This window comes from Camelus ferus, chromosome 22 (assembly GCF_009834535.1).
Source record: "Camelus ferus isolate YT-003-E chromosome 22, BCGSAC_Cfer_1.0, whole genome shotgun sequence".
NCBI lineage: Eukaryota > Metazoa > Chordata > Mammalia > Artiodactyla > Camelidae > Camelus > Camelus ferus.
The window spans coordinates 2,922,446-2,946,682 of record NC_045717.1 but is presented as its reverse complement, the minus strand read 5'-3'; the positions used below and the strand labels follow the sequence as shown (position 1 = coordinate 2,946,682).

General features: G+C 55.9%; 3 protein-coding genes and 1 non-coding gene across 5 annotated transcripts; 1 reads left to right on the top strand and 3 right to left on the bottom strand.

Moving 5' to 3' along the window:
* Positions 1-346: 346 nt before the first annotated feature.
* Positions 347-12,236, top strand: SLC34A1 (solute carrier family 34 member 1). The gene is given in 15 exon segments (XM_032464988.1): positions 347-477; positions 1,375-1,504; positions 1,645-1,794; positions 1,896-2,024; positions 2,097-2,215; positions 2,217-2,241; positions 3,136-3,247; positions 3,356-3,551; positions 3,639-3,734; positions 8,908-8,977; positions 9,247-9,414; positions 10,604-10,720; positions 10,822-10,946; positions 11,602-11,916; positions 11,918-12,236. Coding segments are annotated over 14 exon segments (1,920 nt in total). The 5' UTR covers positions 347-477; positions 1,375-1,395; the 3' UTR covers positions 12,107-12,236.
* On the bottom strand, positions 7,947-8,020 carry TRNAD-AUC. Its single transcript has one exon. It is a non-coding gene; the product is annotated as a tRNA-Asp (tRNA).
* Positions 12,237-13,887: 1,651 nt separating the features above from the next.
* Positions 13,888-15,242, bottom strand: PFN3 (profilin 3). Its single transcript, XM_032464991.1, has one exon. The coding sequence runs from the start codon at positions 14,352-14,354 to the stop codon at positions 13,941-13,943; it is 414 nt and encodes a 137-aa protein (XP_032320882.1). The 5' UTR covers positions 14,355-15,242; the 3' UTR covers positions 13,888-13,940.
* Positions 15,243-15,387: 145 nt separating this feature from the next.
* F12 (coagulation factor XII) lies at positions 15,388-22,971 on the bottom strand. Of its 2 annotated transcripts, XM_032464989.1 has the most exons (14): positions 22,888-22,971; positions 22,469-22,526; positions 19,804-19,903; positions 19,042-19,112; positions 18,641-18,751; positions 18,371-18,502; positions 18,119-18,223; positions 17,814-17,979; positions 17,480-17,706; positions 17,144-17,393; positions 16,760-16,896; positions 16,516-16,665; positions 15,802-15,950; positions 15,389-15,710 (listed from the first exon to the last, which is right to left on the bottom strand). In XM_032464989.1, exons 1-14 carry the CDS (start codon positions 22,942-22,944, stop codon positions 15,543-15,545), a joined length of 1,881 nt encoding a protein of 626 aa, XP_032320880.1. In that variant the 5' UTR covers positions 22,945-22,971; the 3' UTR covers positions 15,389-15,542. The 2 variants fall into 2 exon arrangements, with proteins under 2 accessions (XP_032320881.1, XP_032320880.1); XM_032464990.1 differs by lacking the exon at positions 16,516-16,665 and having other exon boundaries at positions 15,388-15,710.
* Positions 22,972-24,237: the final 1,266 nt, after the last annotated feature.

Genomic DNA, 24,237 nt, shown 5'->3' with positions numbered 1-24,237 from the left:
CACACAGACAGACCCACAGACACCCAGGTGCATGGCTGGGCCGAAGGGGGTTTAGGTGATTCCCTGAGGGGTCCTGTCAGGCCAACAATAAGGGAAAGGGGCCAGAGGCATAGAATCTCTGGGGACCCTGGGAACAAGGTATCCGAGTGGCATCCGAGTCTCTGCCTGGGGGCACGGGACGCGTCTATACCCTCCTTGCCGGGTCTGGGTCACCGGTCAGGCTGAGTATGTATGTGGGGGAGGGGAGAGCCTGACCGCAGACTCCCCCTGCAGAGCTGACGATTAGCAATTAACTGGGAGGAATCTCGGAGTGGGAGTAGTGGTGATGTTAATCAGGGAAAAGTGGGGGGAAGGAAGCTAGGGTTCTAGGGACTTTGCCCTTGACCCGAGGGTATAAAGAGGAGGGTCCCAGCTTCTCCTCAGGCCCCTAGGGCTTCCTTGAGCAGCTGAGAGGGAGCGGAAACACAGAACCCCTAGGTGAGTCCAGGGTCCTCACATCCCAACCCCATCTCCAGCTCTTAGTAGGAAACAGGCCCTCACCTCTGTCCTGAACACATCCCCCTTCCTGCCCCAGCCTGGCTCACTCCTCCAGAGCAAAAGGACTCATGCTCTTCCAGGGCTGGGAATTCAGCCCTGCATACCGACACCCCCAACTCCAACAGCCAGGACCCTTGGAACAATGTTCGGGGCAAGGGCTGGGGGGTGTTGGGAGGCAGGGGGCACTCCCACTCCAACAGCTGAGAACTCCCATGGCAGTTCAGGGGGGTCTAAAGCAAGTAGGGGGCTTCCTGGACTTGGGGACAGGGTGGGGGCCCCCCTTAACTAAACCAGTCCTGGGCTGAGCACCTTTCATGGGAGAAATGCCATCAGTGTTTGTTTATTGCTGGGGGTGGGTGGGAGGGGATGGGGAAAGAAATTCACTGTGCCCCCTGGGGCTCTCTGGTGGCCCCCATATATGTCATTAGGACACTTGTCCCCATTGCGAAGATCCATCTGTTTGGGGAATTATTTCATTGCCGTCTGTCTCCTCAGTAGACTTTGAGCTTCCTGGTGGCAGGAGCTGCATCCGTTTTTTGCCAGCTGTACCCCAGCACCTAGCTCAGTGCCTGAGATGGGGTGGATATCAGTGAATACTTGCTGAATGAATGAATGAATGAATGAGTCAGTCAATGAATCCCCCCATCTGGGCCGAGCACCTGAGTGAGCATCTCTGGGTGTGTGTGGGGGTGGAGGGTGTGCTTCGTGGGTGTGTGTTTGGGATCACACACCATGAGTGTTTGTGCGTGTGGATGTGGGGGAGTGGGAGTGTGTGTGTGTGAGTTCCTAGGACCCAGCCGTTGTCACTCAGTGTTGCTGCGGCCCTCTGATGTGCAGGGCCTACAGCGTGTGCCCAGGATGATGTCCTATGGAGAGAGGCTGGGGGGCCCGGCTGTCTCCCCACTCCCAGTCCGCAGAGCGCACATGGTGTGTGGGGCAGCCTTTGCCTATGTGCCCAGCCCGCAGGGTGAGTGCTGCTCCCACCCCTGGACCCTGCCTGCCCACAGTTGCCCATGTCCCGGGTGAGGCCTCCACCCCTCCACCTACCCCTCCCCCCTCCCCGGGATGTGGGGCCACTGGGGGCTCCTGAGCAGCCTCCCTCCCCAGTCCTGCACAGGATCCCGGGGACCTCGGCCTATGCCTTCCCCAGCCTGGGCCCTGTGGCCCTCACCGAGCATGGCTGCCCTTATGGGGAGGCTCTGGAGTGTCACAACCCGCTGCCTACCAAGCTGGCCCTGGAGGATGAGCAGAAGCCAGGTGGGCCTGGGTCGGGGTGGCAGTGGCATCGGCAGCCCCTGGCCCAGCACCCCTACCCCCACCCGGCTGCCAGTGCTCACAGGTGGCCCGCCCATCTCCAGAGCCCGGCTTGGCCCAGAAGCTGCGCTGGGCTGGCGTGACGCTCCTCAAGGCGCCACTGATGCTTGCCTTCCTCTACCTCTTCGTCTGCTCCCTGGACGTGCTCAGCTCAGCCTTCCAGCTGGCTGGAGGTAGGGTCGGTGGGGAGGGGACCAGGGAAGGGTTCTGAAGGGTCTCAGACAATGCTGGCTTGTGCTCCCCAGGGAAGGTGGCTGGTGATATCTTCAAGGACAACGCCATCCTGTCCAACCCAGTGGCGGGGCTGGTGGTGGGGATCCTGGTGACCGTGCTGGTGCAGAGCTCCAGCACGTCCACCTCCATCAGTCGTCAGCTTGGTCTCCTCCGGCTGTGAGTTGGCTCACCAGCACCAGGGAAAGAGTGGGGGGCTGGGTATGCTGGACCAGGGGCTGGGGTGGGAGGGACAGGATGGGGGACAGGAGGCTGAGGGCAGTGGGCAGCTCTGGCATTTCACACTCTGTCCTCCAAAGCAGGGCCTGGAGTCTCAGCCAGGAGGGGGGCTCCAGGAGCTGGGAAGAGTGGCAGATGGGGGCTAGAGCCCCAGGAAGGCTCACCTCCGTGGAGTCACTCAGCCACCAATCAGTGGAGCAGAAGCAGAGAACCTGCAGGACATATGCAGGGGGCTAGGATTTATTGCAAGAAATTGGCTTACGTGACTGTGAGGTTGGCTGGGCAAGTCCAAAATCTGTAGGGCAGGCTGGAACTCTTGGGCAGAAGCCGGAGCTGCGGTGCACAAGTGGAACTTCTTTTTCTTCAGGGAAGCCTCAGTTTTGCTCCTAAGGCCTTTAACCTCATTGCATGAGGCCCAGCCGAGGTACAATCCCCTTTAATTGAGGTCAGCTGATGGTTGAGACCAATCCTGTCCACGAAGCACCTCTACAGCAACATCTAGATTGGTGCTGGATTGAGTAACTGAGTGCACGTGTGCACGCGCAAGCGCAGAGACGCACTTGCGTGTAGGACCCATGCCCCCACGTACATGCGCCCACACGTGTTCACATCTGCGCAGGTGGTGCCTCGGTTTATGTGCCCGCACACACGTAAACACACAACACGAGCCCCTGTGCACCTGCGACGCCAAGCCTGGGCGCGGTCAGCAGCCTGGCAGGAATGCCTGCTGGGGGCCCGCATGTGGGTAGTGGGTGTGGTCTTGCTGGAGGGGTTGCAGGGGCAGGAGCTGGGTGGCGCCCACCCAGTCAGTTAAGAGTCCCCCTCTTCTACCAGTGCTGGAGGTGAGCTCTGCCATCCCCATCATCATGGGCTCCAACATCGGCACCTCCGTCACCAACACCATCGTGGCCCTGATGCAGGCAGGGGACAGGACTGACTTCCGGCGGTGAGGGGCCTGTCCTTGTTGGGGGAGGGTGGTCCCAGCTGCCAGGAGCCCCCAGCCTGAGCGCATCCTGGCTCCGGCCAACTCCTGCAACGTGGCCTCCCTGCCCAGGGCCTTCGCGGGGGCCACGGTGCACGACTGCTTTAACTGGCTGTCAGTTCTGGTCCTGCTGCCCCTGGAGGCTGCCACTGGGTACCTGCACCACATCACTCGACTGGTGGTGGCCTCCTTCAACATCCGAGGCGGCCGCGACGCCCCTGATCTGCTCAAGATCATCACGGAGCCCTTCACTAAGCTCATCATCCAGGTGGAGGCAGGGCTGGCATGGTGTGGGGGGTGGCGGAGGGACAGCAGGGCCCCACCCTCACCCCCTCCGCCCACGTCTTGCCCACAGCTGGACCAGTCCGTGATTACCAGCATCGCCACGGGGAATGAGTCCCTGAGAAATCACAGTCTCATCCGGATCTGGTGCCACCCAGACCCCATGGAGGTGAGTCCCAGGCCTGGCGTCAGTGAGAAGATCCCTCCTCAGACAGCTGACTGCTCGCGTCATCCTCTGTTCAAAAGCTCCATGGAGATCATTTTGCTTGGGAGGACAAACTCGGGGCACTTCTGCTGTGACACTGTGCCCGTGGCAGATGATGCTACTCCCTGTCAGCCTCACACCACCTTCAGACAGCCATTGCCAGTCACTTAGAGTCAGCACGTCATCAGTCGAGCCCAAAGGTCAGTTCTCAAAGCGGCACACGTACCACCTGGGAGATGCAAAGGATCCGGCCCTTTTCTGGACCTGCTAAATCAGAAAAAAACTCGGGTGGGGCCCGGCAGCCTACATCTCATCAAGCCTTCTAACCATTCCATGCTCAAGTTTAAGGACCACTGATCTGGCTCAACACTCTGGTTTCACAGGTAGAGAAACAGGCTCCAAGAGGCTAAGAACCTTGCCAGAGCTGCTTCTGCCGCATTGGGGCCCCAGCACAGGCCTTGCAGTCTACAGTTCTCTCTTCCCTGGCTTCTAGAGGGTCAGTGACTCAGCTCTGCTGTGTTTGGGGGCCCAGGTCATGCGGGGAGGGGGTGGGGAGACAGTGCTATAAGGATGCCTGGGGGAAGTAGGAGCAACAGGAAGCTGGTCCAGGAGCAGGACGAGCGGGCCGTGGAGACCTCACACTACAGCCACATGTGCCCCTTCCCCTGGAGAATGCAGTAGACCTGTATCCCCTTGTCCTGCTGCACTCCTGCGGCTTTTTGGCTTCTACTGCCCGGAGGGAGGGTCCGTTTCGATCAGCTGGACACTCGTAGACCGGCCATTACACCAGGCTAACAAGCAAGCAGGCAATCAACACACTCTCACTCAGTCATGAAAAGAAAAATGCTTCATCAAAACCGGAATCCACGGTGTTTGCCTTCCCTTGATGATGCCATATGAGAAGTAACTCCATTTAGAACGAGAGACAAGGAAACCTGGAGCCCAGGACACAGTGCAGCCTCTCCACTTGCTACTTGATGTGCCCGGGACTTCATCCCAGTGTGAGCAGAGAACATCCTTTCAACCGGCCCAGCGAGGTTCCTTCACATGGGAGTGGCATACAGCTCCAGCTCAGTCCTTCTGAGTGTTCAAGGCAGTTTGATATCAAAAAGCCCATGCAGGCAGCTTTCACGCCAGCTTTGTGACCTTTGTAACACAGGCCCCACTTCTCACGAGCTCTCTAGGCACCCTCCGAGCTCTCTGAATCACCAAAATCGTCTCTGCTTCATAGCAAAACCTGAAAGAGAGCAAAGTCACACACTTTGAGCTTCACAAAAAACAAGCTGGGGAAGGGAGCTCCTCGGTGTGGCTGTCCTCGCTTCCTCTGAAATCCCCACTGCCCGCCTGCAGCTGCATTCAGGCAGTGTCCCCTTGCAGGAGGCACCGCCAAAGGTAGCCATCATCCGATGGAATCCTCAGTGATGCTGGTGAGGTGGACATAAGTCTCCTGTCTCCCACCAGAGGAACCTGAGGCCCAGAGACAGGAAGTAACCCGCCCAGTTTCCCTGGGGCTGTCCTCACGTGCTCCTCCACTGTCCCTGCTGCCACCTGCCTGAGCCCTGGTTTCTCGTCCCAGCTCTCCTGGGAAATCTTTCCTCAGAAGCAGGGTCCAGATCGGATTTCCTTGGCTTGGAGAGTAGCTGGGGGTGGGAGGTGAGCTCCCTGTTCTCGCCCCCAATCTCTGGGACAGTCCCCTCGGGAAGGTGGCTCACGCAGCCATGTGCGTGCTCTTGGGAGGTGATGTACATTGACAGCTCCTTCTGCTCCAAAGACTCAAGTTTCCCCTTTCCACCTGTTCTCATTGCCTCCAGCTTTCACCAAGCCGGGCCCAGCTTTGCCTGAATCAGTCTCCAAGGCATCTATGTGATGAGGAGTCAGGTTTTCCAGATGGCAAAAGAAAAGCCAGAGGCGGTGTCAGTGTCCCAAAGGTTTTTGATGCTACTGTGTCGTGACACTATCCTGGGAATTGCCTTCTTGCGTGGTCACACTGTGGATAGCCAACCACACCTGTTTGGTTTAAACAAGCTTCTTTTGAGGACCTGCAGCCTAGGAGGCAGGGATTATCACAAGCCCTTTTTGCAGATGAAGAAACTGAGGCTCAGACAGGCTTGTCCGAGTCTAAGCGATTGAGGTGGGACGAAAATCCTGGTGGAATCTTGAGCCCACACTTCTGACTCTCCATCTCGTTGTCTCTTCCAGACGTATGTCCCACCATACATGTCCATTTCCCACTCTGCCTATCAGGCCTGAATGCCACCAGGGGACCACAGTCGCTTGGAGACCTTCCAGGGTGGTAGGAGTGGCCGTAAAAAGGAATTCTCCTCTTTACCACCAGATGGCGCTGCTAGCACTGTGCTCTCCCTCCACTTCCATCAAAACAAAGACCCTAAACAGCCCTTCTCCTGGGCGGGAGTCCGCTGCGCAGGCCCACATCCTGCGCGGTTCTCCCCAGGGGAAGAGTTCTTGGAGCCCACATTCCTCTGTGAGCTTAATCATCTCCTGCAGTTCCCAGAGGTGCCTCCTTAATTTGGGTTGTCTTGGCAGGCCCATAAATCCCAAACTCTCTCTTCCCAGATTCCTCACAACTAGCCCCTGGGGAGAAGTGGGCAGCATTACCGACCTCATGCTGCAGAGGAGGACACTGAGGCCCAGAGAAGTTACGTGTTCGGTCCAGTGTCACACAGCTGGAAGTGCCCAGCGGGGGTCTGAGCCCAGGGCTGTCTGTGGCTGTTCCTCCCAGGGTGTTCACCACCCCTCCACATGCCCCGCCCACCTCCCCCCAGGCCCAGGAGGGATGGGCACACCCTGGGGGCATGCCCCAGACCCTGGGCCTGCCAGCTCTTCAACCAGGCTGGAGCTCCCACCTTCTCCCTCTGCTGGGCTTGGAAGCCCCAGGGTCTAGGCCCTCCCCTCCAGCCCTGCCCACCCAGCCTGGCAATGCAGGGAATTACCTTCCTGTGTGGTCCTCCTCTCTGCCCCTCCAGCTACCTCTACACCCTTCTCTTGCACTCTAGGGTCTCTGGACAGCGCCTGTGAGTTCAGCCAGGGCCACACAACCCCAGGCAGGAAATTCCAGGTTCCAAAACGCCAGCGGTCCTAGCCCCCAGCCTTGCCCTGCCCTGACACTGCCAGCCCTGAGTGAGATCCCAGTAGAGCTCTCTCCTCCTGCATGCTCCCCAGGTCCCACAGGCCCCTCCCCCAAGAGACCCTGGGGCCCAGCCCAGGGCAGGATGGTCCACCAAGCTCCTCCCCAGCAGGGCATGAATCTTCAGGCATATCTGCAGGAGCCACTGATCTTGACCTAGAAAGTCAACCATACACACACACCAAGTCATGCAAGATGGGCCCAAGGAGGGAGGGGGTCAAATCCTTATTTGGAGGCACAAGTTCTTGAAGGCTTGTCATCATCTAAATCCTGCGGAGAGAGCTTCATAGCTGTTTTCTCCTTTAACCTTTACACCAGCTCTCTTATTACCCTGCTTTGGAGAAAACAGTTTCAGGGAGGTGGCATGACTTGCCCAAGGTAGTCGGTATAAGCAGCAGGATTTGAACACAGATCTGCCCGGCAGTCAACACCGGCTTTCTCCCTGTTACCACCACTTCCCCGGCCGGCCTCTCTGATTCAAGCTCAGCACAGCTCATTTTCTCCTGGCTTCTTGGCCCGTGATTCTGGCTCCAGGCTTGAGGGTGCCCCAAGACCCTGGTGTGCTCAGCTGAGCACACAGATGTGCTCGTGGCCCCACTCAAGGGAGGACATGCGGCTAAAATAAACCCCGATTTAAAGAGAGGCGCCATAAATAGTTCTTAATTCTAACATATATTTTTTAATGACGCCACTTGGAATAAAATGTAAAGGAGCAGTAAATCCAGTGCCAGCACCCCACCTGAGCCCCTGCCCTCAGCACCCAGGGTCAGAGGGGTGTGGGCTGCAGACCTCCGGGGCGAGTGGGACCAGGGCGCACGGCAGCTCCCAGAGGAGGCCGAATGTGGTGACAGGGAGAAGCTATGGCCCCTGCACATGGCCTGGAGCTGGGAAAGTAACTGCCCCTCTCTAGGGCTCAGTCCCCCCTCTGTGAGATGTCTTCTTCCCAGCCAAGCCCAGCCCACTTTCTCCTTTAACTGCTGGGACCCTGGGGGGAAAGGTAAGGACCCCCTCAGTTTGCTTGTCTTTTTAAATGGCGGTACTGGGGATTGAACCCAGGACCCCGTGCATGATAAGCACTGGCCCTACCACTGAGCTATACACCGCCGCCCTGCCCACCCTATTACGTTTTTAAAAAGAACTTCACTCAAGAAGGCTGCAAATGAGTGGTCCCCAGGCCAGACTGACCTTCACAGAATTGTGCAGTATGTCTTTAAGTGGTTGCCAACATTTACTGATTGGGAGATTTTATCTAAACCTTCAGAGCTGTGCTTTCTCTCGTAGAATTGGGCTAGGCTGCATCCCTGGATGGCATCAGTGCCCTGGAGCTGAGTTCTGATGCTCCTATAGGCCAGCGCACTCCCCACCACCCCCACGCACAGCCTGGGCCCCGCACCTAGGCTGCTTGCCTGGCTCTGGGCTCTCTGAGTTAAAGGGCCCCCCTAGAATCCCCCCTCTCTTCTCTGACAGTAGTGGGGAAGGGGAAAGATGTGGGGCCTAAACCCTCTTCCCCAACCCCTCCGGGTAAGGAATCAAGCGAGAGGAAAACAGAAGTTGGGCTAGGGGCCTTGAGGGGAGGATGCGGCGAGGACACCCGGGAAGAGGGGGCACTGAGGCAGGGACTGATAATAAAAGATGGGGAAGGGAGGGTTTTCAGAAGAAGCGGGCCATGGTCAGCGGCATCCAATGCCAAGGAGAGGTGGAAGGAAACGTAGACAAAAGCCACCCGCTTGGGAGGCCCCTGTGGGTCCCTGAGAGAGCCGTCAGGGGGCTAATGGGGCAGAATATTCCAAGGGCTGATAGCAGCCAGATTTTTCACCCCCATTTCTTCAGTGGAGCAAACAGACTCAGAGAGGACAAGGAAATTGTCCAAGGGCATGTAGGCAAGAGGACCACCTGTATCCCCCCATCCTCCATCTCTCCCTAACCCCCAACTTGGCCCAAAATCAGGCTGCATTTTCCTAATTTCTCTAAGTCACTTTCCTCTTAATCTAGGCTCCCACCCCCAGGCCCAGGGCAGAGGCCAACACCAGCCAGATGCTCGGAAATGTCACCAGGGAGAAATGTGAGTGCCTGCGGCATGGGAGATTTCCGGCACAACAGGGCTGAGCCTGGCAGAGGCAGGGCCGACTCCCACCAGGCCACTGCTGCTTCCAACCCCAGGACAGCTGCCAATTAGCCCAGCTCCTGGGCCGGGGGTCAGGCCCTGATGTTGAGGTTGAAGGACCGTGAGGCGGGGCCTTCAGCTCTGAGCCCAAGAGGGTAGCAAAGGTGGGTGGCTGGGAGCCGGATGGGGCGTCAGCTCTCACCAACTTGACACCCACACCCCTGCAGGCCACCACATCTTCGTGGACACAGGGCTGCCTGACCTGGCCGTCGGGCTCATCCTGCTAGCTGGCTCCCTGGTGCTCCTGTGCACCTGCCTCATCCTTCTTGTCAAGATGCTCAACTCTCTGCTCAAGGGCCAGGTGGCCAAGGTCATTCAGAAGGTTATCAACACCGGTGAGCCCCAGGCAGTGGGGGGAGGGGGAGCGGGCCCCAGGATGGGTGCTTCTGGATCTTGCCAAGTCCTGCACTGCCTTGCTGTGCGATCTGGGTGGAGCCCTACCATCTCTGAGCCTCAGTTTCCCTATGTGAACAAAGAAGATGTTGGACCGGGTGATTCCTGAGGCCCCTGAGGTGCTGACAGCTGAGGATCTGGGGCTGCCTCCTGCTGGGGTTCCATTCTGGCAGGTGGCTCTAAAGAGAGTCTCAGAGGCTATTGTTCCATTCAATTAGCAAATAGTCGTTAAACCCCTACTGAGCGCCAAGCACACAGCTGTGATGTCAGGGATACAGAGGTGAGCCACACAGAGATGATTCCTGCCCTCAGGGGCCTCACAGCCCAGAGAGGGAGATGGCCAGGAAAAAAATAAATGATTGAGGGGAAATAAATTCAGATTAAGAGAGCAGTAACAGCCAACGAGAAAGCAAAAATGGCAGATAGAGAGTACAGAAGAGGCTGCCTTCGATGGGTGGTCAGTGGCCTCTGTGTGGAGGTGACATTTGAGCAGAGCCTAAGCGCGGAGCAGTCAGATGTGGCTCCTGGGTGGAGGGAATAGCATGTGCAAAGGCTCGGAGGCAGGTCCCAGCTGGACAGGTGGAGAAGGGCGGGAAGACGTCAGTCAGCGAGGTAACAGGATGGAGCAGATCCCAGGCCCTGAAGTCTGTGCTCAGAGCCTGGACTTTATTCAGGGGAACAGGGGCACTTGGGGGTTTGGGGCATGGGAGTGACACCATCTGATTTTCATTTTAAGCCTCCTGAGCTTTCAGGACATTGCCTGGCACTAGCAGAGGCCACATGATTAATGCTGGAATAAGAGGCATGGTGGATCTATGGGAGAGCAGAGTCTGCCCGGGGGCTGGAGGGCTTTCCAGAGGCAGTGATCCCCAGGCTGAGCCCCGAGGATGAATATTTAGGAGAAGGATATCCCAAGCAGGGGGAACAGCCTGAACAAAAGCGTGATGGAACTAGGCTAAGGGTCTTGGATCCAAGATCAAAAGAGGGCCAGGAGAAGTGACCTCAGTTGAGCAGGGGACTGATAAGGTTCCCACTTGGAAGCTGGCATCCAACACCTCCTCCCCAGAGAAAGTCCCCACTCCCTCCCAATGCCTTCCCACTGACCCTACTGGGACGGGGGTTTCCTCGCAGACTTCCCTGCCCCCTTCACCTGGGCCACAGGCTACTTTGCCATGGTGGTGGGCGCTGGCATGACCTTCGTTGTCCAGAGCAGTTCTGTGTTCACCTCAGCCATCACCCCACTCATCGGTGAGTCCCCACACCAAGGTGGGGTAGGGTGGGGCAGGGCTGGCAGGGAGAGGGCGGAAGGAGGGAACTGGGGAGATGGCATCCTCTCCTCTGCCCCCCAGGCCTGGGTGTGATCAGCATCGAGCGTGCCTACCCGCTCACACTGGGCTCCAACCTCGGCACCACCACCACGGCCATCCTGGCTGCACTGGCCAGTCCCCGGGAGAAGCTATCCAGCGCCTTCCAGGTACACTTGAGAGAGTAGCCCTGCCAGAGGCAGGACAGGGCTGGGACTGGCACATGGAGCCTCACCCAGCATAGGACAATGTGTACCAAACAGTTTTTGACTGTCTACTAGGGGCCACCTGCTATGCCAGACTCTACGGAAACCACACTGGCAAAGTAGACCTGGTACCACCCTTCAGATTAGTGTCTGTCAGGGGAGATATTACTGAGAACCACACCAATGAATAAACAGCAGCGGGTGGGGTTCACACTCTGAGGAAGAGGTGCTGTAAGAGGGGCCTGGCCCTGCCTGGGGGATCAAGGACGAGTGGAGGGAAGCAGCCAGCAAAGGGGTTGCTGGTCTAGGAACAAAGGAATAACTGCTGAGCCAGGTCACTGGCCACTCAGGGGGCCAGAGCTTCTGACCCAGAAACTAGTATGAATCTCTCAGCTGCTGGATTTGTGCACAGTTGTCTGGGGAATTCCCGAGAGAGGAGCCAGTGCGGGAAACTTGGAGAGTTCTGGGCAGTGGTTATTTACCTACTGGTCCAGAAGTGTTTCAGTATTTTCCTGGGGGCATGTCAGCCCTAACTGGTGACTTTCCTGCCCAGACCACGTGGGGTCCCTATTATCTGTCCTGACTCAGGAGCTGGGACCCTCTGCCCTCTCCCCTGCAGATCGCCCTCTGCCACTTCTTCTTCAACATCTCAGGCATCCTGCTGTGGTACCCAGTGCCCTGCACGCGCCTGCCCATCCGCATGGCCAAGGCGCTGGGCAAGCGCACCGCCAAGTACCGCTGGTTCGCCGTCCTCTACCTCCTCCTGTGCTTCCTGCTGCTGCCCTCGCTGGTGTTTGGCATATCCATGGCAGGCTGGTGGGCCATGGTAGGTGTGGGCGTGCCCTTCGGGGCCCTGCTCACCTTCGGGGTGCTTGTCAGTGTGCTGCAGAGTCGCAGCCCCGGGCGCCTGCCCAAGTACCTGCAGACGTGGGACTTTCCTGCCCCACTGGATGCACTCCCTGCAGCCCCTGGACCGTCTCATCACCCGTGCCACCTTGTGCTGTGCCAGGCCCGAGCCCCGCTCCCCACCGCTGCCCGCCAGGGTCTTCTTGGAGGAGCTGCCCCCAGCCACGCCCTCCCCCCACCTCGCGATGCCTGCTGGCCACAATGCCACCCGTCTCTAGGCTCTGGCCCAGACTGGCTCCTGGAGCCAGGAAGGGCCTGTGCCTGGTGCCCTGGGTGGAAGGGCAGAGGGGTGTGTCTGTGTGCTGTGGGCACACACCTGTCCCTGTGCAGGTCCTGGGAGGTCTGGGCTTGTGTGGCTCAGGGTCAGTGTATGAGCACACATGGGCCTGTTGGGGTAAGCCTGTGTGTCAGCCTGCACGTGTGTACCCATGCACCTGGCAGCGGGGTGCTGCATGCCAGCTGCAGGGTACTTTGCACATGCATTTGGAGGCCTGCGCTTGTGTCCTTGTGTACACACAACTCCCACTGGGCTGGGCAGGAGTAAGGGTAGGTCTGAGTACATGACTCGCAGCTGTTTGCTTGCGCATGATGTGGGTGCCTGAGTCACTGGCTGAACTCTAGCCCTGTCCCTGCCACCTTTCTTCCCCCGCGATACCACTCTCCTCATCCTCATCCAGGTTTTCTCTGTCTCCGCTTCAACCCCCTTCCCCAACACTGCCTGATTAAGAAGAAGAAGAAAAAAAAAAGAATGAAACTCATTGTGCACTTGGAAGTCTGTTTCTCTCCATCTAGCGGGGAAGGAGAGTCCACGGTTTGGGGTTCAGCAGCACTCTCTCCCTTCCCAAAGGCAGCCTGCTATGTCCTGGAGGAGCCCGCCTGCAGGCTCACCCTCACAATCCACCTGGCCCTACCTAATTAGTGCAATCCGCAGTTCAAACTCCCTGGAAGCCCCCCTTGGGCCACCCCAAGGCGAATGCAAGGAGGGCTCTCTGTACCTCCAACCCCCAACCCCACCAGGCTGACCTCCTCTGGTCTCTATCTGCCACTGGACTCACCCAGCTCATTGTCTGTCTCCCTCCCTCTTTCTGGGATGAAATCAGTTCTCCAGAAAACAAGTGACAAGTAGAAGCTTGTCAGGCCCACTGGAGGAAGGGACAGGGAGGGTGGAGTCGGGCAAGAGAGGCCATGCCCTGGGCCCTAGTGCACAGAGAGCAGGGACCAGCCACCTTCCCTCCCACCTTTGTCTTCTACCTTTGGGCCATAAACCAGACCTTATTTAAACCCACCCAACTTTTTCAGTCTCTCCTCCTCAATTCCTCTTCCCCCTTCCCTCAGCTGAGGCCTGAAGAGGTAGGGGGTGCCAAAGTTCCTCCCTCTAACCCAGGGGCAACTCTGGGGCCTTTGAACCCCAAGGGGGCAGGAAGGCTGCAGGGCCTAAGACTGGGTTCTGGTGGTCTGGAACAAGTGCCTCCCCACCCACCACCTCTGGTTCCTTTGAAATTTGTTGGGGGAGATGCAAGGGCCTGGGAGCCCCAGAAGCTGTTCTCCAAGCTCCCAGCCCCACCCTGTCACCCATTCACAACGCTTGCTAGTGTTACCTTTGGCCAAGTGGAGGGGGTGAGGACACTGGCCTCTAGCCTGGGGAGTCATGTGGGAGGCTGGGGAGGAGACCTCCTTACAGTTCATCCTGCACCGACTTGGGAAGAATTTTGTGGGAAAGGATGCTCAGGCCTGAGCTAGAGGGTTTGAGAAGTCCACTCCCTCCTCAGTTTCAGTGTCCCTAGGACCCTGGAAGGCCCCCAGGCCCCCAGGATGCTGGCCTAAGGAGTGAGGCCAGAGGCCTCTGCAGGGCACCCATGGGAGGGCCAGGTTCAGGGCTCAGGAGGCTGGGATGCTTCTGGACTCATAATACTAGCCTCCCCAGGTAACCCTTCTGCAAGATTCATCTAGTAAACTGGTTTCCTCATCTGCAACTTCCCCTGCCCTCACAGCCGGAGGATGAGTCTGCCATGACCAGGTCAGAGTTTATTTTGGCGCCGGCTGCTGGTCCTGCTAGCTGCCCTGCATTCGCAACCCGTGGATCAGCTCGTGCATCGTCTTGTTGAGAACGCCCCCGTGAACGCCCCGTCGGCCCATGAGCACGAGGAGCGCACGCGGCGTGTGGCCAACGCAGACGGCGCGCCCGTCCAGCCCCTTGGTGCGCGCGTCCAGCACTCCGTCGCCCTCGGCCAGCAGGTGGTCGCGGATGACGCAGCAGCGGCGCCCCGCCACGCTCAGGCCGGCCTGCAGGAAGGTGCGCCGATCCGGCCCCGTGAGCACACCCACCTCCTGCGGTGAGATGGCCGCCAGCAGGCCCCCGGGCCGCGATGCCCACACGCAGCGATTGTCCGAGTGGCCCACGATAGCCACGTCGTCGATGCGCTGGTCCCGCAGCACCGCGCTGATGTAGACTTTCCAGTCTCCCATTCTGGCTCAGAGTGCACCCCTCGCCTTGCACTTGGAGGGTCCTCTGGCTGCGCCGCACGCCTGGATCGCCCAGAACGCCCGGGGCGCTGGGACGTGTTCAGGGGCGGGGCTGTGACGTTGAGGTACCGCGACGTCACAGAAGCGCTACTTACGCTAGAGAATGGGGCGGGGCGGGGGCGGTGTTCGTATCTTACGCCTGATGAAGTTCTAAAGTTACTCTGAAGGCGGGAATCAAAAGTCAAAATAACCCTCAAAAAACAAAAACAAAAACAAAACAAAAAAAAACCCAACGTATATGTCCATCAAGTACCGAGGAAGTGGGTTTAAGAACAGAAAGAAAGACACCAGGTTTGGACAGCCGGACCTCTTGGCTTGGTAGCCATTCAACCCCCAGAGCATGGTTCTCAAACACTTCCCAAAATCTCCTAGAAAGCTGTTAAACAGATTGCTGGGCCGCAACTCAGAGTGTCTCATTCTGCAGTATGGAATGTGACCAGAGAATATGCATTTCTCACAGGTTCCCTGAGGACCCTGCTGCTGGTCCAGGAAACACTTTGAGACCCACTGCCCTAGTCCCAGCTGGGATAGGAGTGAAGATCAGCCTTAAGGGTCCACACCACTGTTTCAATGTTAAGGACTTCTAACCATGGTTCTGAACCTCCGCTGCAGACGGAGTCACCTGGGAAGTTTTAAAAACATACAGCTACCACGCTCCCATCCCTAGAGATGCTGATTTAATTGACCTGAGGTGGATATTGGGCATAGGTTCAAAAAGCCCCCCACGGTGATTCTGAGAACTCCTGCTCTATAAACTTAAAGTATTCGTTTTATACGAGGAATAATATGTGGAATCACCTTGCACAGAGCTTGGAACACAGTATTTACGGCTCAGTAAGTGTCAGCTGGACGTGAATCTAAATCTAGTATAAGATCTCAACAGATTCCTTTCTCTGAGGGGATGTGGAGAAGTTGTGCACCGGTTTACTGTAGTGGCATTTTTTCAGTAGGCTCCCTGAAGAGCTGTGCCTTTGAAGCATTTTCAAAAGCACTTTATTGAGTGCCAATGCCATGCCTGGTGCTGGGCTGGCAGCCTTGGGAATGGAACACAATCCTTGCTGTCTGTGATCTTGCCCCAGCCACCCTTCCATTCTAGAATTGAGCAGGAAGGAAAGACGAGTCCCTGGTCCGTCAGGAAGCAGTGTGCTCCTGAATCCAGGCCAGGTAGTTGGCTACGTCGGTGTACACACCCGGCTTCTGGCGGTCGCCACAGCCTGAGCCCCAGCTGACGATGCCTCGCAGGATGAGCTGATGCTCTGCCGTCTGGTCCTCACACACCAGCGGGCCCCCGGAGTCACCCTGGGTAGAGGACACGCAGCTCAGCGCCCTTGGCCTGGGGTCTGCACTTGACCGGCTTGGGGGAGGGCGCCGAGCGGGCCTAAGTGCTCACCTGGCACGCGTCGGTGCCGCCCTCGAGGAAGCCAGCGCAGAGCATGCCAGGAGTGAAGGCGTCTCCGTGCACGTCGGGGGCGGAGCAGCGCTCGGGACTGATGAGCGGAACCTGAGCCTCCTGCAGGAAGCTGGCATACTCCTCCGCCCCTGCGAACAGGGAGCGCTTTCTTCACTCACACCCCTCCCGACTCCGCTTGCCGCCCAGGTCACGGACCTGGCTGTGCCAGGCTCTTCCAAACCCGCTAATCTCCTGACTCCCTCGCAGCGAACCCAAGAAAGGGGGAGTTGCCCTTAACACCACTTCATAGAGAAGGAAATTGAGCCGGAGAGGAGCCGGGATGTGAATGGGCCAGGAGGAAGCAGGACTGCTCTGGAATCCCACTCCCACTTCCCGTCCAGTGTCTCAAAACCTCGCTCCAGAGCCAGCCCACCCGCTGATCCAGCGGGAAGCCGACGTCCTAGTTGGCCCTTGCAGCCCAGTGCCCAGAGGAAATCATGAGAAAGTATGATTCTCCCAGGGCCCCTCAGGAGGTTTGGGGACCTTCCTGGACAGTGAATCCCAAGCCCTGGGAGAAGCGGACTGCAGAGACAAGAGCCTTGCATGTCCTCACAGCCCACTAAGTCAGCCCCTCGTAGTACCAAACCTGCTGGCTTCTCTTGCCTACGCCGGTAGTCAGAAGTCTCCCTCCCGCCCCCAAGGCGTTCTGCCTACCCTCGAACTGGTGGCCCCAGCCGGCCACCTCGCAGAGTGCGGCTTCGGGTTCGGCGGAGCGGGCGGCGCTACTCGGCAGGCACACCGGCTGAACAAAAGGCGACGAGTGCGCGCAGCAGCCGTCCGCGCTCTCCTGCAGTCGCACCAGGGCTAACCCAGGCGGGGAGGAGCGTGAGATGCGGACGCTGGGACGCTGGGTTCGGAGAACCCTTTCCCCTGATCCCCGCGGGGCATCCCCACGCACCCAGGTCGTGCTGGTAGGTGATGGGCGAGAAGCCTTCGTGCAGGCGGTAGGTGAGCACGGCCAGCGTCTGGCACTGATCACAGCTCTGGTTATGGCGGTCCTGGCCAAGTACCACCGTCAGCTCCTCGGGAGCGGGTCTGCGGGAAGGGTCGGGGAAAGGAAGCAAGCTCAGAGCCGGCCACAGGCATCTTGCGGGAGCCTCCTCCTTCCGAAACCCTTCTTGGGTTTCAGCTTCCTCCTGGGGACCCCTGAAGGGGAGAAGGGAGAAAGGTGGGGCGGGGACGCAGGAAGGTAGGGCACGTGTGCGGGTGTCGCGCGGAAGCTAGGCACTGAGAAGAGAGGAGCTGGGGTCCCGGGAGGGGCGCTGCCCGCGCTGGCACTCGCCGGTTCTGCAGGCAGTGAGCCGCGGTCAGCACCCAACAGGGGGCGATGAGGCTGCCGGCGCAGAAATTTTGGCCCCAGTACAGCGCGGCGATGTAGGGGTGGGCCCCAGGGAGGGCCACCAGTCCCCCGACGACGCGGCTCAGCGAGGACAGCCGTTTTCGGAGGCGCTGACCGCAGCCCGCCGGGCGCTCGCTAGGCAGGGGGATCCGCTGCTCCGGCGGCGCGCACCAGGCCGTAGGATGAGCCCAGGCTGAGGACGGAGAGACCCACGATCGGTTGGAATATAGCTCGCCCCGCACCCTCTCTACTCCGACTTTCTTAACCCTTCCCAACTACCTGAGGTTAGGGGTTGAGGCGGGGTCTGGGGTGTGGGCTGAGCCTTCTGCAAAGCCGAAAGGGAGGGCAAGGGGAAGTCCTGGGGCCCAGAGGAGATCCGGGTCGGAGGAGTGATTTGGGGCTCCGCCTTGCTTGGGGCCTGACACTGTGCCAGGCGGCAATATTGCCAGCTCAGTTGGTCGCCTCTCCAAACGAAGCACCATGGGCGAATGTCGTTGTCCGGGTTCCTGTGACCACGGGGGAGGCGGGGGTGGGGCGCTGTTAGAGTGTGAGAAGCTCCAGAGGGCCCGGGGGGTGGGGAGGGGGAAGCCCTCCCCTGCCCCAACCAGCGCACCGGCAGAAGGCGTGGTCGCCCAGTCCCCAGTTCAGCGCTTGCTCTGCAGTCACATTCCAGAAGGTGGCCTCCGAGGCCCACGGCTGACAGGGTGCGCCCGAGAGCGTAGTCTGGGCCACGCCGCGGTAGTCGAGCCCGCGGTCTTTGTAGCAGATCGCCTTGAGATCTGGGGAGAGAAGGGGCTCCCTGCAGCTAGGGGAGGTGGTATGGTCTCCCGCCGCTCTCTCACCCACTTCACTCTCCCTCCTCCCTCTCCGCAAGCCCTTCCCACGTGGGGGCGGAGCTTCCCCGAGATCCTGACTCACCCACGTCGCACAGGCGTCCCGCGTAGCCCGCGGGGCAACGGCACAGGCGGTGGCCCTCTGCCTGTAGGCAGCTGCCCCCGTTGAGACACGGGTTGGTGCGGCAGACTGGGAGAAGGAGCACGTTGAGCCACCCCTAGGCCCAAAGACACCCGCCCCCAGCCCCCTCACCCTGGCACACCACTTGGCCTCCTGCCAGCCTCTTCCCCACCCTTCGGCCCTCCTCCCTGGCCAATTCCCCACGCATCCACTCACCCTGGCTGGCCACTGGTTTGCAGTGGGCATTAGGACCCTTGCACTGGCACTTGGCCACACCTGCCCGCTCAAGCCTATGCCATATTTCATTCTCCTGGAAGAACCGGAGAAGCTGGGACTCGAAGCACTTCTCTGGGGACAAAGGGACGGAGTAGTCTCAGGAGGATCTGGGGCCATGCCAAGTCTTTGGTAATCCATGGACCTCTTAGGTAGACCCGTGGCTTCCTGTGTTCCCCAGCGCCCCCTCCCCTCGCTTCAGCATCTCTTTACCTCTCTGGCAGTGCTTCCCAGTAGAGTGATCTGGACAGATGCAGCTTGGGCCATTTGGCATGTTCACACAGGTCCCTCCCTTCCGGCAGGGGTTGTGTTTGCTGCAGTGGTCTATAAGAGATGGGCACAGTGGGAGGAAGAGCCCGGAGCCTGAGTCAGACAGAATGAGGGACAAGTCCCTACCCAAACCTGCTTGTTTTATGACCTTAGCCCTCCAAGTTTCCAAGCCTTAGTTTACCTACCTGCAAAATGGGGCTACCCCCTCTTAGAACTTCTCCCCCTGGAGGGAGTGAAGGGGCTTGGTGGGCTCAGAATCCCAGGTGTTTGGGGTCTGATGGTACCTAGGAGACTAACTAGGGGTGAGGAGAGGGCCCTGAACCACTCCAAAGTTTGTGTGGCACCTTTCACTGTCTTGGGCTCCAGGCAGTATGCCCATCGCTGGTCCTTCTCGAAGATGGGGGTGGTAGCACACCTGTAGAAAGAGATGAGACATAAGACATGAAAATGACCCAAGTGCCCATTGACAGATGATTGGTTTAAGAAGATGTGATTATATATATTCAAAGGAACATTACTCAGCCATTAAAAAAGGAATGAAACATTGCCATCTGCAGCAACATGGGTGGACCTAGGGAATATCATACTAAGTGAAGTAAGTTAAACAAAGAAAGGCAAATATGATATGATATCACTTATATGTGGAATCTGAAAAATAATACACATGACTCTACAAACAAAACAGAAACAGATTCACAGACATAGAAAACAAACTTACAGTTACCAAAGGGGAAAGGTTGGTGGTGAGGGATAAATTAGGAGTATGAGATTAACAGATAAAAACTACTATACCTGAACTAGATAAGCAATAAGGATTTACTGTATAACACAGGGAAATTTATTCACTATCGTGTAATAACCTATAGTGGAAAACAATCTGAAAAGAATCACTTTGCTGTACACCTGAAAGTAATACATCATAAATCAACATACTTTAATAACAACAACAAAAAAGAAATAGGTGAGGCTTCCCTTCTCTGCCCAGGGAGCCAGGCTTCCCTCCCCTAACACAACCCCTTCTCTCCAGGCGGGGTGCCTTGGGCAGAAGGATGGGCAGAGTCCCCTTCCCCCAGGCGCCTGCTCCAACCCCATCTGGGTAGTCTTACCAGGGTCGGGGGCCGGGCCGGCCTCTGTGGATGCATTTGTGATACAGCTGCCCGTGGTACTGGAAGGGGAAGTGGCAGGGCTCCCCGGTGACAGTGAGAACTGCAGGGATAACACAGGCCTTGATGACTTTCCCTGTGCCTCATTGCCCAGGTACCACCCCTCAGGGGCTTGTTAGAAAAAGGATAATCTTTGAAAAGATCATGGTGTCTTCAAGACCACATTCTGTTTAAGAGTTGGTTTCTGGGGTCAGACAGCTGGAGTGGACTCCTGACTCCACCACCTACAAGCTGTGTGACCTTGGGCAAATCTTCAGCCCTTAGGCTTAGAAGAGTGCTTGCCACAAAGTAGGTACTTAATAAACACTTATTAAATGTTGAAGTCACTGACGACTCTGAGCTTTGGTTTCCTCATCTACAAAATGGCAAAAATAATGCAGAGGACAGTTGAAGGGTTTCAGTTTTGCAAGATGAAAAGAATTCTGGAGATGGATCATGGTAATGATTGCACAATAATGTAAGTGTACTTAATACCACTGAACTGTACGCTTAAAATGGTTAAGACAGTAAGTTTTATATTATATATTATTTTACCACAATAAAAAAATTTTAATGCTGATGTAGATATGTTAGTACAAAAAGGTGTTCATAATTTTAAATGATGAAAAGCAAGACAAAAACAGCATGTCAGTCACCAGAAATTAACACATTGTAAACTGACTATACTTCAATTAAAAAAAATTTTTTTAAACAGCATGTCAATATGGTTCTATTTTTGTACCATATGCATATTTACATATGCATAAAAAAGAAATATAGAAGGAAATCTCCAAAATTTGTAACAGTGGTTTTGGAAAGATAGTGGATTCTGGGTGACATTTTCATCTTTTCTATTTCGGTAACTTGTAAAGTTTTACAATAAAAATATTGTTATTTTGATTTTTAAAAAGAATACAATTGAGCCTCATTGTTCAGATTCTGTGTTTGCTTATCTGGCCCTCTTGCTAAAATTTATTTGTAACCCCAAACCAATATGCAAGGTGCTTTCATGGTCACTTACGGGCATGCGCAGAGTGGTGAAAAATTTGAGCCACCCAAAGTGCACATTCCCAGCTGAGGTCAAACAAGGTGATGTGCTGCTTGTTTCAGCTCCCACTGTAAACAAGTGTCCTTTTCACGCTCTATTTTTCAAATTTTGTGCTTTGGGTACATGATTTTGCTGTTGAAAATGGCCCCCAGAGTGTTGGAGTGCTGTCCAGGATTCCTAAGTGCAAGAGTGCTGTGATGAGCATTATGGAGAATATTTGTGCGTTAGATAAGCTTTGAGCTATAGGGTCACTGGCCATGAATTCAGTATTAATGAATCAACAAGATACATTAGGTAAGGTGTCTTTAAACAGACTCACACATACAACAAGGTTAGATATTGATGATTTGATGAAAATGTTGTGACCAGAGCTCAGAGGAACCTAACCCTGTATTTCCTCTAGGAGCAATGGTTCAGTTTTTGCTAATTCCATGCTCTTGGTGACTTTCTAGACTGCCATGAATAACGAGAACCGACTCTACCTACTTCGGAAGAGTGTTGTGACATTTACATGAGATCTCGTCTATAAAACACTTATAACACAGAGTGTGGCACATAGTACGTGCTCAGTATACATTAGCTGCTATTTTGTTTTTAAAGGCATAGTGGCACTTGTGTTGTGGGCCAAATCAGGGACAGGACAGTAAAGGAAGAGAGAGGGGTCTGAGATGGACCTTTAAGATGCAAATGGAATTGACACAGAGGACCCTAAGGAGGTGATCAGGCAAGGGCAGGGCAACTAGGTTGGATCAGGCTAGAGGGAGGAGCACAGTTTGGCTGCCTGTGGAGTGAGCCAGGGTTTGATGTGCTGGGCCTCAGTGCCATGTTGGGTTTGATCCCACCAGGCCAGGCCACTAGGCTCACTAGGACGGTGTCAATCTAGTTAACAACTCCAGGCAAATAGTGCCTGAAAGAATAAAGAAAATGGGGAGTTATGGCAGGGGAGAGAGAGCAGACATCCTCCATCTAAAAGGGAGCTTGATAATAAAAGTCAATATATTTTAAGCATTTACCATGCACCAGACTGTGATACAGTTCCTCACTGAGATTAACGACTCATTTCTCCTTCACAACCCTAAGAGTTTTACCATTACCAGCCTGGTTTTACAGATAGGGAAAATTGAAATTTGGAGAGGCCAAGTCACTGGCCCAGAGTCACCCAGCACATAAATGATGACACTGGGACTCAGAATCATTTAGGGTCCAGAGCCCTGCTCTCCGTCCTTGTACATCAAGGGCACTGGCCTCTATGTGGTATGACTGATGCCTGCAAGATGTATTGAGGAGAAAAAAAGAAGCAGGGAGGCTCGGGAAATCAAGGAGGAGGGCAGGTGCTGGACCAGGCACTCAGATGCAGCCCCAGCCCTGCCCTCTAGGTGCACACAGCTCACTGTCAGCCTGGGTCCCCGGCACCCATGCGCACTCAGGTCTGAATGCCAGCCAGACAGTTGTGGGGATGAGGGTAAAGAGTGCCCTTGATCCCTCCCCTCACTCCAAGGGCTGCAGACTGACCATCTGTGCACTCCCCTCCATACTCACCCCATCCAAGGGTCTCTCAGGAGGTCAACCCAGGCTACTTACCCACTGTGTGCTCACTCGCTCTGAACTTATGTTCCTTGGGGGCTTTCCAAGGTGGAGCCTACAGGGGGAGAGAAGAGGGCTGGGGATTTGCCCAGAAAGTCATAGCCTATCCCTATCCCATGCTAGTCCCTGGCTTTCTCCCACAGCCCAGAAATACAGAGATTTCCTCACAAGGACTGGACCCCTCCTTCCTCCTCCCACTGTCTCCTCAAGGGCCCCCTCCCCCGGAAATGCAGGCCATGTCCCCATACCCAACAGCACTGACTGTCTCTCTCTCCTGCACCTGGGCCTTATGGGCTGGCCTTGTCTTTCCAAACAGGCCTTCCAATCACCTGGACTAAAAGGTCATGGGCTAAGGCTGTGATGGGGAGCCCCCAGGGCCACCCTAGTACCATCCTCCTGATTCCCACAGCTCTCACCGAAAGCGCTGACTCCAAGCTCACCAGCAGAGCTCCCAGGAGCAGCAGAGCCCTCATGGCGTCTGTCTGTTGGTCCAACCACTTGCGCAGGAGTCCAGATCAATAGACTCGGTCAAAGGTCCTGAGGCCTGGGAAGCAGAGATTGGTCGAGCTGCCATCCTGGGCCTGGTGGGGCACAGGCTGTTTATGGAAAGCCAAGCAAAGAGTTTCCTTGGTAGGGCCCCAAGACTGGGAAAGCTGGGAGTTGGTGGGTGGGGAACAAGGCTCCCCCTCTCTTCCCCAGAGAGTAGAACAAGAAGCAGGAATAGGGACCTGCTCTGACTCAGGTCCTGTTAGAGATGAGGATGTTAAGGAGATCCAAGAGATGCTCCCTACTTTAGACACCTTAGTGTCCACAGCAAAGTATATCTATTTTTTTATTGCTGCCTAAAATTAACCACAATCTTTGCAGTTTCAAACAACATCCTTCGGTGGGAGGGTATAGCTCAGTGGTGGAGCACAAGCTTAGCATGCACAAGGTTCTGGATTCAATCCCCAGTACCCCCATTTAAAAAAATAGTAATAAATAAATTAATAGACTTAATGACCTCTCCCCTCTGAAACAATAAATAAAAATAAAATTTAAAAAAATCCATTTATTAGTTCACAAATCTGTAGGTTGAAATTCAAGCATTTGCATGACTCAGTTTTCTGCTCAGGGTCTCACAAAACTGACTTTAAGGGTGAGTTCTCTGGAGGCTCTGGGGGAAAATCCCCTTTCAGATTCATTCAGGTCATTGGCAGAATTCAGTTCCTTGTGTTTGTAGGACTGAGGTGCCTGCTTCTTTGCAAGCTGTCAGCCAGGGGCTGCCCTCAGCTCCTAGACACTGCCTGCATTTCTCACCATAAGGCCCTTTCCATCTTTCAAGCCAACAACAGACAATCTCCCCTATTTGACTCTCTCTCACCCTTTGAATTTCTTTTGTCAGGTAGAAGACTGTCCCTTTTAAGGGCTCATATGATTAGGTCAGCCCCACCAAGAATAATCTCCCTCTGTTAAGGTCAACTGATTTGGCACCTAAATTACATTTGCAGCATTCTTCTACAGAACATCTAGACCAGTGTTGAACTGACTAACTGGGAGAAGGTATGTTTACACCAGGGATCTTGGGGGCCATCTTAGAGTTCTACCTACCACAGAAATTAAATAATCCCATAGAAAATAATACTAAAAATACAAAACCAAAGGTTGCTAAAATATGCAGTGGGAGCACAAGGGAGGGAGATGGACTGGTCATGTATTGTTTTTCCTGCTCAACAGCCATTCACATTGGTTCACTCTGATTTTTCCTTTGGGAGCCAATCCTCCTT